The sequence below is a fragment of the Phyllobates terribilis genome, unplaced genomic scaffold, assembly GCF_046119375.1.
Source record: "Phyllobates terribilis strain yellow unplaced genomic scaffold, ASM4611937v1 Scaffold_7__3_contigs__length_470593459, whole genome shotgun sequence".
NCBI lineage: Eukaryota > Metazoa > Chordata > Amphibia > Anura > Dendrobatidae > Phyllobates > Phyllobates terribilis.
The window spans coordinates 231,381,801-231,400,278 of NW_027362767.1; the positions used below are offsets into that span (position 1 = coordinate 231,381,801).

An 18,478-nucleotide genomic window follows, 5' to 3' on the forward strand; every position below is an offset into this window, starting at 1 on the left:
CGTTTTTCTTTCACACCGGGAAGTGAGGAAGGGGCTCGGGGCCGGAAGTGACGTTCTCTCCTGGTTGCCTCCCGCCCTGACAGTTACAACCTTATCCAAAATGGCGCCCCTGGATCTGGATAAGTACGTGGAAATCGCCCGGCAGTGCAAGTACTTACCGGAGAATGATCTGAAGGTGAGGCATGGTGGAGGGAGCAGTGTGTGTAGTGCAGGCATGGCGGAGAGTCCTCCTGTGCTGTACATGTACATGGTAACTAGAGATTACAGTCCTGTCGATATTTACTCCTGGTTTCTGCTTTTGCCGAATCGAGCTCGTGTTTCTCTGCTCCTGATCTCTGCCGCCCCGTGCGCCCCTGATCTCTGCCGCCCCGTGCGCCCCTGATCTCTGCCGCCCCGTGCGCCCCTGATCTCTGCCGCCCCGTGCGCCCCTGATCTCTGCCGCCCCGTGCGCCCCTGATCTCTGCCGCCCCGTGCGCCCCTGATCTCTGCCGCCCCGTGCGCCCCTGATCTCTGCCGCCCCGTGCGCCCCTGATCTCTGCCGCCCCGTGCGCCCCTGATCTCTGCCGCCCCGTGCGCCCCTGATCTCTGCCGCCCCGTGCGCCCCTGATCTCTGCCGCCCCGTGCGCCCCTGATCTCTGCCGCCCCGTGCGCCCCTGATCTCTGCCGCCCCGTGCGCCCCTGATCTCTGCCGCCCCGTGCGCCCCTGATCTCTGCCGCCCCGTGCGCCCCTGATCTCTGCCGCCCCGTGCGCCCCTGATCTCTGCCGCCCCGTGCGCCCCTGATCTCTGCCGCCCCGTGCGCCCCTGATCTCTGCCGCCCCGTGCGCCCCTGATCTCTGCCGCCCCGTGCCCAAACTGTCAGGAAATTAGTTGGCACGCATCTTCCTGTACTTGACACACGTTCTACGTTACTAAAATTATTTGCTTGTCTTAAAGGGCATCTGTCAATAAAATCAACCTTCCTAAGCTGTCTATATGGGTATGTAGGTCATAGGAAGCTGAAAAAAATGATACCTTGATATTTACGATCCGATGTCTTAGTCCAGAGAAATCCATCTTTTTTTTCCCAATATGTAAATGAGCTGTTAAGATCTATGGGCCGGAAATAGATCCCCCTGAGAATCTGCCTCCAGAGCTTATTGTAAATGACGGGGAGTTACCAGTGTGAGACATGTAGATCAGGAGAGCAGACTGTCAGTCATTACATGTATTCCAATGGAAACATCCCCTTTCATTTATAATAAGCTCTAGAGGCAGATTCTCAGGGAGATCTATGTCTGGCCCATAGATCTTAGCAGCTCATTTGCATATTAAGAAAAATGTGGATTAAATTAAAAATTTTATCCTCTTGTTCTGAGCTGCAATATTAGTCGTTGCTTGGTAACAGGCCTAGCGCTGAACAACCCCATTAATAGGAATACATAGGCAATGTTGACCCTGCTGACAACGTTGTATAGGAGACCAGGAACCCTTTACGTATGCTTTAATTATGAAGAATGAGAAGTCGTTTTCACCTGTTGGTCAAGTGAGCGATGGGCATTTTCTTACTGAAGTTTCCTGGGCTCACTGCTACGTCCAGATTTTGTTGCTGTGGATTGTTTGCAAATTCCACAGTGAAAATGTACTGTGTGGATATATGCGAAATCTAGTAATGGTGCATCCTCCAGAGCATTTACGTGGTAAAGTGTTTCTTCTTTGGAGAGATCTAAGGAGACTTATCGGCTGTACAATAGTCCTCTGGGAATTTAAAGGCATGCTGTCAACTCGGAAAATGCCATTTGCAAGTACATATTTAACTGTGCTGCCCGACCTCTTTTTATAGTAGAAAATTATTTCCTCCAGGGAGCCGCCGGCTTTCAGTCATGGAGGCTCTCTATACTGTGAGTGGAGGTTGTAAGCACTCCCCGGCACTTTGACAGCCGGCTGTGCAGAGCAGGCGGTCAATCAAAGTGCAGGGTTTGCTTACATGCACCGTTCACAGTGTAGTGACCGATGACTGTAGCCGCCCCTGGCACGCCTCCATGACTGAAAGCCAGCGGCTCCTGGGAGGAAATAAGTTCATGTTCTCCCGGGAGCAACACTTTTAGTAAGGTGGTCAGGAAGCATTGTAATGCTATATACTGGCAGATTAACCCTAAATCTCCTGTCAAATGGCTTTTTCCAAGGTGACAAGTTTCCTTTCAATATTCAAATTGCCTCTTAAAGAGGAACTGGTCAGCAACTGTAGTGCCACCTATTGGAGGTAGCGATCCTAAAAATCCACGTTGACCCTACAGAGGGCAGTGCGTCTCAGCTCTGTGTTTTCATATGTATGGTAACAGGTTTAGTCGGTGCATTAGGCGGTTCTACAGGTGATCTGTCAGTGGGATGTTCAGCCGTGACTACGAGACGTCCTGCTCCCATGTGACAGCGACAGTGCAGCCTGTCATGGGACTTGTGTACACGGCGTCAGGGGTGATTTACGGCTTTGGATTTGTTTCACTTTACCCTACATTAGAGCTGCATCGCCAGATCCTTTGTTGCTATAACCAGACTTTTGGTGAGTTCCTCCATACTGATACAGCTGCATTTTCCACAGCAGCGCTATGGCGTTAGCAGAGTGCACCTGCAATATTTGCATTGTGCCGGCATATAAAGGGGTTTTCTGTTTTCGGAAAACTTTTGTCTTCCTCCTGCGTCTTGTTTTGGAAAACACAGCCCATGCTTTACTCACCCTCCCCAGGTCCTGCGCCGAGTCTCCCCCCGCTGCTCCCGATGTCTGATATTGTCTGCAGCGCTGAAGGCTCATTAGTTTCTTGGACAAACTTTGTGGGGGGTTTTTCAGCACTTTTTTGCATTGTACATATAACCAGAATGTCCAGGAAAATTAATAAATGGCACAGTCTCTCCTACGGATCCTCTGCGGTTCCTTCATAGCTCTGATGCTGATGTGTTGGTCGCTACAGCAATCACAATGCCTGAAGAGTGAGAGGGGGAACTTGTGGGGTCTCAGCCACTGGGACAGAGGAGCATTGGGGGTGATGGATGAATGTGCACCATTTATTATATGTTGGCAAGAAGAGGCTGATGGGTGGTGCGGAGTGTGATTGCAAAATCAGTCCGTACCAGCTTTGTAGGTATAAAAGTTCTGCATCGGAGCTTTGGATACAAATGGTGACATAAAGGTCTATAAGGTATCTTGTGATGATGAGATAGAAATGCTCAACTAATAGTTGGTTGCCCATTGAAACAATCTATCCCATATCTGCAGTATAGGCGATAACTTGCTGATCGGTGGTTGTCCGACTACTGAGACCTGCACTGATAGGCAGATTAGGGGATTTTATACCTATTCCAAAATGGAGCCACAGTGTGCACGCTCGACCACTGCTCCAAGTATTCGCTGTGGGGTTGCCGAAAAAGCCAAACATATCGCTCATCATCCCCATAGAGAATAAATGGAGCAGCAGTCGGGTATACACACTAAGGATTATAGTGACCCATCCTGCTGATTGCTGGGCCCCCCATATGCACTGCACATTGTTCTAGTGCGTTAATAGTGACCCTCTGCTGATTGCTGGGCCCCCCATATGCACTGCACATTGTTCTAGTGCGTTAATAGTGACCCTCTGCTGATATCTAGGACCCCCATATGCGCTGAACATTGTTCTAATGGGTTAATAGTGACCCTCTGCTGATCGCCAGGACCCCATATACACTGCCGCTCTATTCTAATAAGGATAATGGTGATTTCTGCCTATTGTTGACAACCCCACCGATCAGTTTATTACCTACCCTGTGGATAGGCGATGACTTGTTTTCGCAGATAACCCCTTTTAGACCACCGTATGGGACTTGGTTTAGGATGACTCTTCCAGATTGAATTCTCCAGGAACGTTGTGTCAATAATATAACGGATGTAATATTTTCCATGTGGATTTGGTCTTTACGTATATATTCTTGCACAACTGAATATAACCCATTTTCTCCTTCTCCCTGCAGCGTTTATGTGATTATGTGTGTGATCTGCTACTGGAAGAGTCCAACGTTCAGCCCGTATCTACTCCAGTTACAGTGTGTGGAGATATCCATGGACAGGTAAGATGAACAGTCTTATTATTGGAGGTCATAACCGTCGCACGCACACGCTCATGATGTAGGTGTCCGATAGTGGCCACATAATGGTAGAAAAAATAAGTGGAGTAGGGCTTCATTTAGACATCCATGAAACACGGTTCATGTATGGATTGGCCACTGGTCTCCCAACCTGAACTCGACAGCCTCCTGTCTACCCGTGAGGCTGCCCAGTTCGGGTCAGGAGACTCCCAGCCGATTCCCTACAGTGCGGTAGAGGAGTTGGTTTTCTCCTGTCAGATAACTGCTCCTCTATCCCAATTCCATCGCCATCCCCTTTACTCTCCCTTATTTTTAGGTGTACTGTGTGCTCATCTACTCCAACTGGCCGTCATTTACCGTCCCCCAGGGCCAGTCACAACCTTTTTCTGACCACTTCACCACCTGACTACTTCACTTCCTTTCCGCCGACTTCCCCACTATCATCATGGATGACTTCAACATCCCCCATTGACACTTCCCACTCATCTGTCTCTAAGCTTCTATCGCTCACTTCCTCCTTCATCCTTGCTCAATGGTCTTCCACAGCCACTCACAAAGATGGCCACACATTGGACCTCATCTTCACCCGCCTGTGTTCCCTATCTAACCTCTCTAACTCACCTCTCCCTCTTTCTGACCACGACTTACTCACATTCTCTTCCCTCTCCTCTCCTTGTGCACAATCCCCACTCCACAAACCTTCACAGAAAACACCTTGATTTACACTCACTTTGAGTCCCTTTTCCTGCTTGCAGGCTTAGGTTCCTTACACCAGGGTTCCACAACTCCAGTCCTCAAGGCCTACCAACAGGTCATGTTTTCAGAATTTCCTTAGTATTGCACAAGTGATAATTATATCACCTGCACAGGCAATAATTCCATCACCTGTGCAATACTAAGGAAATCCTGAAAACATGATCTGTTGGTGGGCCTTGAGGACTGGAGTTAGGGAACACTGCCTTACACAATGCAAATGCTGCTGCTTTATATAACAGCTGCAGCTCTCGAGTCGGCCGCCCCCCTCACACACACACCAAAGCTTGCACAATCAACAGGCAACCCTGGCACACCAACCGGACTAAAGGACTGAGATGGGCTTCCAGGGTTGATGAGCAGAGATGGAAAAGATCCCACTCCAACGAGCACTTCATCACATGCAAACAGTCCCTCACAAATTTCAAGCTCACACTCACTGCTGCAAAACAAACCTACTTCTCATCACTCATATCCTCCCTGTCTCACAACCCTAAACAGCTATTCAACACTTTCAATTCTCCCCTCTGTCCCCCAGCACCTCCTCCCTCTCATCTCAGCTGAAGACTTTGCCACATCAAGCTGAAGATTGATAACCTCAGAGAAAGCTTTGCCCTACAGCCCCCACAGCCCTTCCTCATAACTACTCAGCCCTCCTCCAAAACCAGCTACTCCTTCATTACAGAAGATCCTATCCCACCTCATCCCTAACCTTACCACAGTCTTCATCCCAACCCTAACCCATCTCTTCAACCTATCACTAACAACTGGTGTTTTCCCCTCATGCTTCAAGCATGCCTCGATCACACCTATCCTCAAAAAACCCTTCCCTTGACCCATCCTCTGTGTCTAGCTATCACCCCATTGCACTTTTCATCTTTGCCTCAAAACTACTGGAACAATACGTCCATCTTGAACTGTCCTCCCACCTCTCCTTCTGCTCCCTCTTTCACCGCCTACAATCTGGTTTCCGACCGCATCACTCCACTGAAACCGCTCTGTCTAAAGTCACCAACGACCTACTAACCCCCAAATCCAAGCGACACTACTCTGTCCTCCTCCTGGATCTGTCATCTGCCTTCGCCACAGTGGACCATTCCCTCTTACTGCAGACTCTCTCATCTCTCGGCATCACAGACTTGGCCTTATCTTGGATCTCCTCATACCTAACCGACATGACATTAAGTGTCTCCCACTCACACACCACCTCCTCATCTCGCCCCCTATCTGTCGGTGTCCCCCAAGGTTCAGTTCTAGGACCCCTGCTCTTCTCCATCTACATCTTTTGGCCTGGGACAGCTCATAGAGTCTCATGGCTTTCAGTATCATCTCTATGCTGATGACACACAGATCTACCTCTCTGGACCCGATATCTCCTCCTTACTAACCAGAATCCCATAATGTCTGCCCGCTATTTCATCCTTCTTCTCTGCTAGATTTCTAAAACTTAACTTGGACAAAACAGAATTCATCATCTTTCCCCCCTCTCACTCAACCCCCCCATCTGACCTATCTATCAAAGTCAATGACTGCCCACTCTGCCCAGTCCCACAAGCAGGGCTGTGGAGTCGGTAAGCCAAACCTCCGACTGACTCCTCAATTTCCATGACTCCGACTCCCTCATACATGGCTCATGTTTAAGTGATAAATTTACTGTAGCACAGATTCATCTCAGCTAAAAGTCTAGACCCTTAGATCAGGAATAGGACAGACATTTATAGGACATTTCATAACTTTCCCAAACTCTTATGAAAAAATATTCCCCACAGATTGCATTGAACTACTGTACCCAATTTATTATACATTTTAAGAGTTGGAGTTGGTCCATTTTATACCGACTCCACCAAAATGGGCTCCCACTCCACAACTCCGACTCCAGAGCCCTGCCCACAAGCTCGATGCCTCGGGGTAACCCTGGACTCTGCTCTCTCCTTCAAACTTCATATCCAATCTCTTTCCACCTTCTGCGGATTCCAACTCAAAAATATCTCTTGGATCTGTATATACCTTTTTAATCTAGATTCTGTAAAGCCCTTAGTGCATGCCCTCATCATCTTCCGCCTCTAGTACTGCAACCTCCTGCTCTGTGGCCTCCCTTCTACCACTCTCGCACCCCTCCAATCTATCCTAAACTCTGCTGCCCAACCCCCCGGCCTCTCCTCTGTCAATCCCTTCACTGGCTCCCCATCACCCAGAGACTCCAGTTCAAAACCCTAACCATGGCATACAAAGCCATCCACAACCTGTCTCCTCCATACATCTGTGACCTAGTCTCCTGGTACTTACCTACACGCAACCTCCGATCCTCACAAGATCTCCTTCTCTACTCCCCTCTTATCTCCTCTTCCCACAATCGCATACAAGATTTCTCCCGTGCATCCCCCCTACTCTGGAACTCTCTACCCCAACATATCAGACTCTCGCCTACCGTGGAAACCTTCCAAAGGCACCTGAAGACCTACCTCTTCCGACATTTACTGCAGATTCGCCCTGTTTTCCCCATTATCATTAAATCTTATAAGCTGAACATTTCATGGAAGCCTTGCCTGGTACTAAATTTGGGGGTAATCGATTCGCAGGAACCGGTCATCGGCCACGTCCGAAATTTGGGGTTGGTGTTCAGGAGGCCTAAGAACCACCTCTTATCTGAGGGCATCCGCAGCTCTTCTTTTGATTAGCCGGCCTGACGCAATGTCACATGTGCGTCACACAGCAATGATGTCACATCAGGCCGGCAAATGAAAAGGAGAGTTAAGAGAAATTATTGTCGTGGCCGATGGACTGCGTCCTGGGAATTGATTATACGTAGTACCCAATGAAAACAAATGTGCCGCAGTGTGGTTGATGCACATATTTCCAATGAAACTGTGTGTGTGTGTGTGTGTGTGTTTGTTTTTTCATTGTTTTTTTTTATTTTAAATTGTATATATACAGGGCTCAGCCTAAATGAGTACACCCCCTTTGAAAAGTAATTTTAATCAATGTCTCACTGAACACAAGGATAATTTCCAACATTTTGACAAGATCATTGAAAGTGCACGTCTACCAAGGGCATGATATGATGGCAGCATCTTCTCTTTCAATATAGGGCAGCACATATGTAAATTCATTATACCATCACTAAAATGTATCACCCAACACCAGCAGCTCATTCAGCCCCACTTAAGGACACGGCTACCACCATGTTTCATTGTAGGCACCAGGCATTTTTCTAAATTCATTATTCTAAATGCCTGGTGCCTACAAATAAACATGGTGGTGGCCGTGTCCATAGGTGGGGCTGCATGTGCTGCTGGTGTCAGGGGGCTACATGTCATTGACGGTGTCATGAATTCACAGATGTACTGCTCTATAGTGAAAGAGCAGATGCTGCCATCACTCCGTGCCTTTGGTAGACGTGCACTTTTCCAAAATGACACAGATCTGTTCTATTTCTGAAGAAGAACAGGGTGAAAGCGATTCAGTGGCCAAATGTTCTGATCTGAACCCAACCGATCACCTCTGAGGAGTTCTCAAGAGACAAGTTGTCATCACTCTCCATCCAGAATCCAGGCCCTAAAAGAGGTCGTTCTTGAGGAATGTATAAAGATAGATGCTGCAATATGTCGCCAACTTGTTCATTCTAGGCCTTTAAAGACCTGGTGCTGTCCTCAAAAATCATTGAGGTCATGTAAAATACTAGATTTCTTTGTTTTTTTATGTGGGGTGTACTCCTTTTTTGCATCAATTAATTTGAGAAAAACTGAAGATTTTGTAATGAAAGTCATATTAACCGGACTTTCATGTTGTGGATTAAAAAAAATGAAATTCAGGCTTGTCAAAATTTTGGAAATTTTTCTTGTGCTCAGTGAGATATTAAAATCTTGCGTTTCAAAGGGGTGTACTCATTTATGCTGAACACTTAGTAAAAAATATTTTTTTTTTTAACAATGTATATTTGTGTGTATATTGTATATTGTCAATTACTTTTTCTGCTTTCCAGTTTTATGATCTGTGTGAACTCTTCAGAACCGGAGGACAAGTCCCTGACACAAATTACATATTTATGGTAGGTCATCTTGTCCACTATTAAGGGTCGCAGTGAGTTATTTAAAGGGAACCTGTCACCATTTTTTTTCTAATATAACCTACAGCCCCATGTGGCGGCATGGCAGAGCTAAGCATGCATGGCAAAGGGCCAAAGAGCTCCGACTCATGTACACTACAGTACTTTGCTGTGCCCTCAGTATATAATCAATTCATTTTAATACAAAATGAAACGCACTGGTTATACTGTTTTTTATTTATTAGTTTTTTTTCTTCAACCACTTGGGTCTGCCATTTGCATTTGCACGACACACACTTCAAATATGGCAGCACCTGCATTGTGGCTGCCTCCAGCTGTGACCGTGGCTCGCCCCCTGGGTTGTGGGAGGAGATCAGCGCTATTTTGTTGTAGTCTGCAGCTGTGCTGTGTGCTTGAGTTTCCCCCTGTCACTGCCCACAGTACTTAGTGCGGGTGGTGACAGGAGGTGCCAGGATTCGGCGGTCCAGGTTGAGATGAGTATCGGCGGCGGTGAGCGGTGTTGGCAGCCTGATGTACTACTAACGTCAGGCTGCTGATCACCGCAATGTTCAGAGCGCAGCAGAGTAATCAGCTCGCTACTGTGCTCTGATCACTGACTGAGCTCTGCTGTATCACTGTATGTCTCTGCAGGACCCTTACACTGAGCAGACCATGTACCTAATACCCATCATACTTGGTATGCCCCAGGCAGTGTATCTAATGTCCATCTTGTGTGGTACGCCTCAGAGATGTAGATCTAATGCCCATCATGTGTAATATGCCCCGGATACGGCCCAGACGTGTATCTAATGCCATCATGCTTGATATGCCCCAGAGAATGTATCTAGTGCCCATCATACGTGATGCTCCACAGAGACGTGTATCTAATCTCGTCTTGCTTGATACCCCACAGAGACGTGTATCACACATTACACCACTGTTCCCACAGAAGAGGACGGAGCGGGGTCACACATTAGATACTAATCCCATCCTGTGTGATACTCCGTTGAGCTCTATATCTAATCCCATCATGTGTTACACTAAACTCAGCCCTGTATCTAATCCCATCATGTTACACTAAACTCAGCCCTGTATCTAATCCCATCATGTTACACTAAACTCAGCCCTGTATCTAATCCCATCATGTGTTACACTAAACTCAGCCCTGTATCTAATCCCATCATGTGTTACACTAAACTCAGCCCTGTATCTAATCCCATCATGTGTTACACTAAACTCAGCCCTGTATCTAATCCCATCATGTGTTACACTAAACTCAGCCCTGTATCTAATCCCATCATGTTACACTAAACTCAGCCCTGTATCTAATCCCATCATGTGTTACACTAAACTCAGCCCTGTATCTAATCCCATCATGTGTTACACTAAACTCAGCCCTGTATCTAATCCCATCATGTTACACTAAACTCAGCCCTGTATCTAATCCCATCATGTGTTACACTAAACTCAGCCCTGTATCTAATCCCATCATGTGTTACACTAAACTCAGCCCTGTATCTAATCCCATCATGTGTTACACTAAACTCAGCCCTATATCTAATCCCATCATGTGTTACACTAAACTCAGCCCTATATCTAATCCCATCATGTGTTACACTAAACTCAGCCCTATATCTAATCCCATCATGTTACACTAAACTCGGCCCTGTATCTAATCCCATCATGTGTTACACTAAACTCGGCCCTGTATCTAATCCCATCATGTGTTACACTAAACTCAGCCCTGTATCTAATCCCATCATGTGTTACACTAAACTCAGCCCTGTATCTAATCCCATCATGTGTTACACTAAACTCAGCCATGTATCTAATCCCATCATGTTACACTAAACTCAGCCCTGTATCTAATCCCATCATGTTACACTAAACTCAGCCCTATATCTAATCCCATCATGTGTTACACTAAACTCAGCCCTATATCTAATCCCATCATGTGTTACACTAAACTCAGCCCTGTATCTAATCCCATCATGTTACACTAAACTCAGCCCTGTATCTAATCCCATCATGTTACACTAAACTCAGCCCTGTATCTAATCCCATCATGTTACACTAAACTCAGCCCTGTATGTAATCCCATCATGTTACACTAAACTCAGCCCTGTATGTAATCCCATCATGTTACACTAAACTCAGCCCTATATCTAATCCCATCATGTGTTACACTAAACTCAGCCCTATATCTAATCCCATCATGTTACACTAAACTCAGCCCTGTATCTAATCCCATCATGTGTTACACTAAACTCAGCCCTGTATCTAATCCCATCATGTGTTACACTAAACTCAGCCATGTATCTAATCCCATCATGTTACACTAAACTCAGCCCTATATCTAATCCCATCATGTTACACTAAACTCAGCCCTGTATCTAATCCCATCATGTTACACTAAACTCAGCCCTGTATCTAATCCCATCATGTTACACTAAACTCAGCCCTGTATCTAATCCCATCATGTGTTACACTAAACTCAGCCCTGTATCTAATCCCATCATGTGTTACACTAAACTCAGCCCTGTATCTAATCCCATCATGTGTTACACTAAACTCAGCCCTGTATCTAATCCCATCATGTTACACTAAACTCAGCCCTGTATCTAATCCCATCATGTTACACTAAACTCAGCCCTGTATCTAATCCCATCATGTTACACTAAACTCAGCCCTGTATCTAATCCCATCATGTGTTACACTAAACTCAGCCCTGTATCTAATCCCATCATGTGTTACACTAAACTCAGCCCTGTATCTAATCCCATCATGTGTTACACTAAACTCAGCCCTGTATCTAATCCCATCATGTTACACTAAACTCAGCCCTGTATCTAATCCCATCATGTGTTACACTAAACTCAGCCCTGTATCTAATCCCATCATGTGTTACACTAAACTCAGCCCTGTATCTAATCCCATCATGTTACACTAAACTCAGCCCTGTATCTAATCCCATCATGTTACACTAAACTCAGCCCTGTATCTAATCCCATCATGTGTTACACTAAACTCAGCCCTGTATCTAATCCCATCATGTGTTACACTAAACTCAGCCCTGTATCTAATCCCATCATGTGTTACACTCTGCATACCTAATTGTAGGATGTGATGCACCCCTTGTATCTAACCCCAGAGCCTGATATGGCGAGCCGCACCAACTAACAGAATCAGTGCTGTCAGCCGTCCTCGGTGACACTGTCCTCGTATCAATATCTCTTTGCAATCACCGAAAAAATGTCTCGGCACTGTGGCTTTAGAACTTCATCCTCCGTTATCCTTTTGCAAACACCCGGAAGGGGAGGAGAGGAGTGATGTCACACATGATGTCACACAGCTCCCGCCCACACTGACTGCAGTGTAATACCAGCTAGCAGTGCACCAGATTTTCAGCTGCTCTCCCTAGTGTTTAAAAGTGGAAATACCAAATCTTTTTAAATCATTTTTCATATTTTACTCCACTAAAAACAAATGATGATTTTTGTGTTCTTTTTTTTATTAAACCATTAATAAATTTTTTTCAATTGTTGAGAAAATCTTTTTATAGATGGCACTTGGGAAGGTTGATCACTCAAGCAGATTCCAACTCGACTCTTTTTCTTTGGCCAAAGCCACAAGTTTGTGATGAGAGCGACTGTTTTCCACCCTCTTGTATCCACAGCACGCCATATACTGTATCTAAAGTTTCATGTGTGATTTGCATCTAACCTGATACCTTGGTGCTTTCTCAGGGAGACTTTGTAGACAGAGGGTATTACAGCCTGGAAACATTCACCTACCTTCTCGCACTGAAAGCCAAGTGGCCCGACCGCATTACACTGCTGAGAGGGAATCACGAAAGTCGGCAAATCACACAAGTATATGGATTCTATGGTAAGCCAAGAGTTGGAGGTACATCTGGGGGGAAAGGAGCTACTCTTATCTTGTAAATATAGAAAATGTTCTAAGCATCCCAAATAAAGACCTTTAAAGGGGTTGTTCAGTTTCAAGGATTATTCCCCTATAGGGTGCGGTGAGACGAACGTATCAATCAAAACGCTGTGCGCGGACTGGCCAGCTGCTCTCCCCACCCGAGCGTGACAGCTTCATGTATTTTTATGCAGCTGTCACGCTTGGGTCTGGAGAGCCGCCGGCCAGTCCATGCACTGTGGTCCGATCTTGGTCTGATTTATACGGCCGTTTGACTGCGCCCACAGGCTCAAACATGAAGGGGGGGGACACACAGCATGAGCTTTTTACTAACATTTTCGGGATCCGGTCCTTGGATCATCACCTATCAGCTCTGAGACTTCTTACATGCATGGATTGCTGCTAAAGTGCAGTGATATTGGTGGTAAATCCATACAGTAATCGGCTGCAGAACTATTATACTCCTCTGATTCACACGGACTGTCTTTATAAATGCTGTGTAAAGAATCTCCAGGATATCTTATGAGATGTAGCTTCAAGGGGGTCTTCTCAAGTAGGATTATTAGGAGCTCCTGGCTTACTGATTTGCTGGGGGTGGTGTGCTCCTGAAAACGGACAGTCTAGGCCAGCTTCTGCAACATGGGACAAGCACAAGGGGACAGAGGCTGATCATATCCAGCCAGCTTTAGAGTGGTGTCAACAGGCTGTAAAGCCTACAGCTAGCCGGCCGGCTGGGACTGAAGGGTGGCTGGTAGCCTCGGCAATAAACTGTACACTACAAAATTTAAAATCCCTCTTTACTTGGGACATAAGAGGATTTAAATTGCAAAGTTGCTTGTTTTTACAAGCACATTGCAATTTTGCCCATTTATCAACTTGAGACAATCCCTTTTAAACCTGTTTTCTCTGCCTCCTGCTTGTAAGTGCTAACAGGGAGAAACCCATCTCAAACAGGAGGCAGCCTGCGCCTATGTTATCTATTATCTTCCTATTCATAAGCCAGAGCAATGTGATGACACTCTGCCCCCTCTGCAAAGCCAGAGGCATCTTGGGAAATGTATTCTTCATCAGGGGTACTATATCAGCTGGGAAACAAGATGACAGACAGCCCATGATGCATCAACCAAACCGGTGTACAAGAGTAGAGGTCATGATTGGATTATCTTATGTGTGGTTCTAATTGGTAATATGTTTTTGTTTTTTTTTTCAGATGAGTGCCAAACAAAATATGGTAATGCCAATGCATGGCGGTACTGTACCAAGGTGTTTGATATGCTGACAGTAGCAGCCGTAAGTACCTCTGTTTTAATTTTTTTTTTTTTAATATACATAATTGTTCCCTATTTTATGAAAGATATACTTTTTATATCAACTTTTTATTGAAAGTCTCCCAACAACCTCTATCTGGTCCTTGGGGATCCTGTAAAGCTCACAAAGTCCCCATTACAATCACTGGACTGGATGAATGCGAGAAGGTGTCTGTGGGGGCGCAAGTGACGTTTCCATCATTAGGTTATGGCAATGGTTTTTCTCTGTTTCTAGTTGATAGATGAGCAGATTCTTTGCGTACATGGCGGGCTGTCCCCAGACATAAAGACCTTGGATCAGATCCGGACTATAGAACGGAATCAAGAAATCCCTCACAAAGGAGCCTTCTGTGACCTGGTATGGTCGGACCCCGAGGACGTGGACACCTGGGCTATCAGCCCCAGAGGGGCAGGTTGGCTGTTTGGAGCAAAGGTCACCAATGAGGTAAATGATTGCGCTATTAGAAGTTTTTGGGGTCCGAGGCTTATTCTTTTAAATAGGTTAAAATAACAGGTCATAATTGCCCGTGGTCTCCGTACTTCTTGCTGGAGTGACGACATCCCAACACGCACATCTCTAGCCCTAGTGGTGACCCGCTACGACCTGCGGCTGCAACGCTCATATCTGTGTGGGGATATCAGTGCTGCAGTGGCAAATACAGAGACCGCCTGGGGACCAGGGAGCTAAAATCCGACCATATTATAACCACATAAAACAGGATTTTGCGTATGACTTTTGTAGTCCCTACAAACCATGTTTCCTTATTGTATATATTTAAGCCCCTCGCATACCCTGCCGTACATGTACCTGCAGATTCAGGAGTTGTGCCTGCTCCATACACAGCCGATGCCGGATGTAAAAGATACCCAGCATCTGCCCCTAACAGCATCATATCGCTGCTGTTAAACTATTTAAATGCCTCCGTCATTCACGGACAGCAGCATTTAAATAGTTTGATCGCCAGTGCACGTGTTCACCGGCCCCCCCCCGCAACATAATCGTGGAGGACCGATGTGTCAACCATAGGCCCCCATTGCTGCAATGTTGATGGGGGGGTGATTTCAACTTTTATAGAATTTTTATTTACTTCGTTTTTATCCCCTTATTTTGCAATTTTATATATATTACCATTATGTCTATGTATGGGATGCCCCTGTTGGTAGAAAACTTGCAGATAAGAGGGAGGACCACTCAGAAGCAGAGAGAGGGGCCTGCTGCACTGAGGAGAAGCAGGGTGCTACTGGGAAATGTAGTATTAGATAAGAGAAGGACAGTCCATTCAGCTTTGAAGGGGTAGAAGGAGATGAAAAAGACACAAAGGTACATGAAAGAAACTTTGTTGGGCTTGGTCTGTATATTAAAAATAGTTATGCTGCTCCTGTGCTTTGTGAAAAATGTGATTGTGGGAATAAAATTTATGTAAACTGGATTTTTAATTAAACCCCTTTTTTCTTTTTTTGCCTTTTTAGTTTGTGCACATAAATAACCTGAAACTCATCTGTCGAGCGCATCAGCTAGTACACGAGGGCTACAAGTTCATGTTTGACGAGAAGCTGGTAACAGTCTGGTCCGCCCCAAACTATTGCTACCGCTGCGGCAACATCGCGTCCATTATGGTTTTTAAAGATGTGAACACTCGAGAACCCAAATTATTTCGTGCTGTCCCAGATTCTGAACGGGTCATCCCACCCAGAACCACCACACCGTATTTCCTCTGAAGTCTCTCCACCTGTCGTCCTGTGCTGGATCCGTTTTTTTTTCCTTTTTTTTTTATTTTTTTTTTGTTCGTTTTAAGCACTTTGCTGCTGAAATGCTGCATCTTGCCTTTCTTTTAAATTATCAAACATGTAATGTTAATATTTCTATATATATTTTTTTTTTTTTCACTGAGCGGCTTCTGAAAGTTTACCGCTCGTAGGGCACCTAAAGGTGTCAGTAAAGTTCTTGTTTTCTTCCCTTCCGCTATCAATTTCTCCTTTTTTTGAGGCTAGGACCTAAGCTTAAAGATAAATATCAATGGGAAAAACCCGATTTACTACAGCTTAAAACTTCAGAATCCACAAATGATTAATATGTTGTGCCAAATGGTTAGCCATCAATGGCCATTTACAAGATGAACATTTATTAAAGTCTGTGGCACTTAAGGTCCGTGGGTTTTTTATTTTTAGTATCTCTTTGCTGCTGATATTCTTCCATTCATTAATATTGTGGAAACCGCTTCATGAATATCAGCTGAAATGACATATTGGTTAAAGGGGTTGTCCGGGATTTAAACATTGATCGGTGGTGGTGCTACACAATCGGTGCAGGTCCGTGCTGTTGGACCCCTACGATCAGTAAGTTATCACTAGGCCTGAAGATTGGTGATAACTTGATCTCTCTGGTCATCCCCTTTAATCGCATCTTATGCAGGTAAGAAAATCGTAAACCTCTACTTGATTGGTTCCAGTGACGTAAGGCCAGGCTCACGAGTATTATAGAAGAGAACAAAAATGTATGACCGCCATCTGTCCTGGCATAACCCCTGAAAATGGTAATACTATTCCACTATCCATTTGTGCTATTTTGCTGATCCTTCTAATGGTGAAAGCTACACTGTATGTGAAAAAAAAAGTCCCCACACCTTAAAGGGGTTATCTTCTCTTCTTGAGTTAAAAAGCCTATAAATATAAACCATGTACTAATATACTCTAAATTACAGGGCATCTGTCAGTAGGATCACCCCTCCTAAGCCGTCTATATGGGCATGTAGGGCATAGGAAGCTGAATAAAATTATAACTTGATATCTGCGATCTGATGTTTTATTCCAGAGAAATCCACATTTTCTTAATATGTAAATGAGCTGTTAAGATCTCTGGGCCGGACATAGATCTCCCTGAGAATCTGCCTCCAGAGGTTATTGTAAATGATTGGGGTCGTTACCAGTTTGAGACATGTAGAGCGAATGGTCAGTCATTACATGTCTCATACTTTAATTCACAATAAGCTCTGAAGGCAGATTCTCAGGGAGATCTATATCCGGCCCAGAGATCTTAACAGCTCATTTACATATTAAGAAAAATGTGGATTTCTCTGGAATAAAACATCAGATCGCAGATATCAAGTTATCATTTTATTCAGCTCCCTATGACCTACATGCCCATATAGACGGCTTAGGAGGTTTGTTCCTACTGACCTTTTCCCTTTAATAAAGATTCCTTGATTTTCAGATATCCCCTCTGACCTTGTGTCTTGGCAATTATGGTACTTCTGGCTTGGGTTTAACAGAGAAGAAACTTCTGTGTCTGTAGATGATTAGTGCTATGTATGAGGGGTCTGCCTGACTGCTCAGCCCACCTTTTCTGTCTGGTTCATTTCAATGCATAGAGCCAGCCCCTTCACTGCTGATTCAATCAGCCAGCCCCCCATTCACATACCGCACTTGTCTATGTGATCACAAGCCGCAAGTGGAGCTGCCAAGTACCAGCACTGATATATTATCTTCAGATCGTGGCACCTTTCTTAATGCATGTAAAGGTTTTTTTCTTTATCACGTGGACAACCCCCTTTAAAGAAACCTAAAATTCTAAACCTGGGTTATTTACTGCTCTCAGGCATTTTAGTCTAGACCTCTACATATGATTTACCGTGCCTCTGATTTCAGGTTTATGCCTCTATGGAAAATCTATGAGGATAAATCCTGCTCCTGAAAAATCTGAAACTATTGCTCACGAGAAATTAATAGTTTTATGACTTTGAATGTCATATTGCAGGGCACTTACTTCTATTTCTCCTTTTGTGTAACCAGGGTCTATGCTAAGAGGTTTTCAACGCAATCGCAGCAAAGAGGTTGTCCACTACTTTAGTATTGATGACTTATCCTCAGGATAGGTCATCAGTGTGTGATTGGTGGGGGTCCGACACCCGGCACCCCGGCCGATTAGCCGTTATCAATGTCTGCGGTGACCGCCAGCTGGAAATACTCGCTTGCGGAGCTGCTCTGTCTTCTAATAATGGCTGAGGCAGGGTACTGCACATCCGCCTCCTGTTCAACTCAGTAGGAAGCGGATGTGTAATACTTTACGGAGAAGACGGAGCAACTCCGCAAATAAGTATTTCCAGCCGGCGGCGCCACCGCCGATAACAGCTGATCGGCGAGAGTGCCAGACCCTGACCGATCGGACGTTGATGACCTATCCCAAGGATAAGTCATCAATGCTAAAGTAGTGGACAACCTCTTTAAGGGCTTTATTTTACAACTACAGGTCCATAGTGCCCTTTGGCTAATGGGGACACAGTAGGACTACACTGCGACATTTCAGAGAAAACATGCATTCAGGTGACTAGTCCAAGAGGCAGGTACCTGACCGCTTC

At 45.3% G+C, this 18,478-nt stretch overlaps 1 protein-coding gene across 1 annotated transcript; it reads left to right on the forward strand.

Annotated features, from left to right (window-relative positions):
- Nucleotides 1-9: 9 nt before the first annotated feature.
- Nucleotides 10-16,268, forward strand: PPP6C (protein phosphatase 6 catalytic subunit). Its single transcript, XM_073639805.1, has 7 exons — nt 10-175; nt 3,981-4,076; nt 8,830-8,895; nt 12,639-12,780; nt 14,027-14,106; nt 14,359-14,568; nt 15,594-16,268. The coding sequence occupies exons 1-7, from the start codon at nt 101-103 to the stop codon at nt 15,840-15,842; spliced, it is 918 nt and encodes a 305-aa protein (XP_073495906.1). The 5' UTR covers nt 10-100; the 3' UTR covers nt 15,843-16,268.
- Nucleotides 16,269-18,478: the final 2,210 nt, after the last annotated feature.

What these genes read in the sequence shown, in the direction of transcription:
- PPP6C (XM_073639805.1), top strand. Translation starts at nt 101, where the DNA reads ATGGCGCCCCTGGATCTGGATAAGTACGTGGAAATCGCCCGGCAGTGC. An exon ending in ATATGCTGACAGTAGCAGCC is followed by an intron (nt 14,107 to 14,358) that starts GTAAGTACCTCT and finishes CTCTGTTTCTAG; the next exon opens with TTGATAGATGAGCAGATTCT. An exon ending in GAGCAAAGGTCACCAATGAG is followed by an intron (nt 14,569 to 15,593) that starts GTAAATGATTGC and finishes TTGCCTTTTTAG; the next exon opens with TTTGTGCACATAAATAACCT.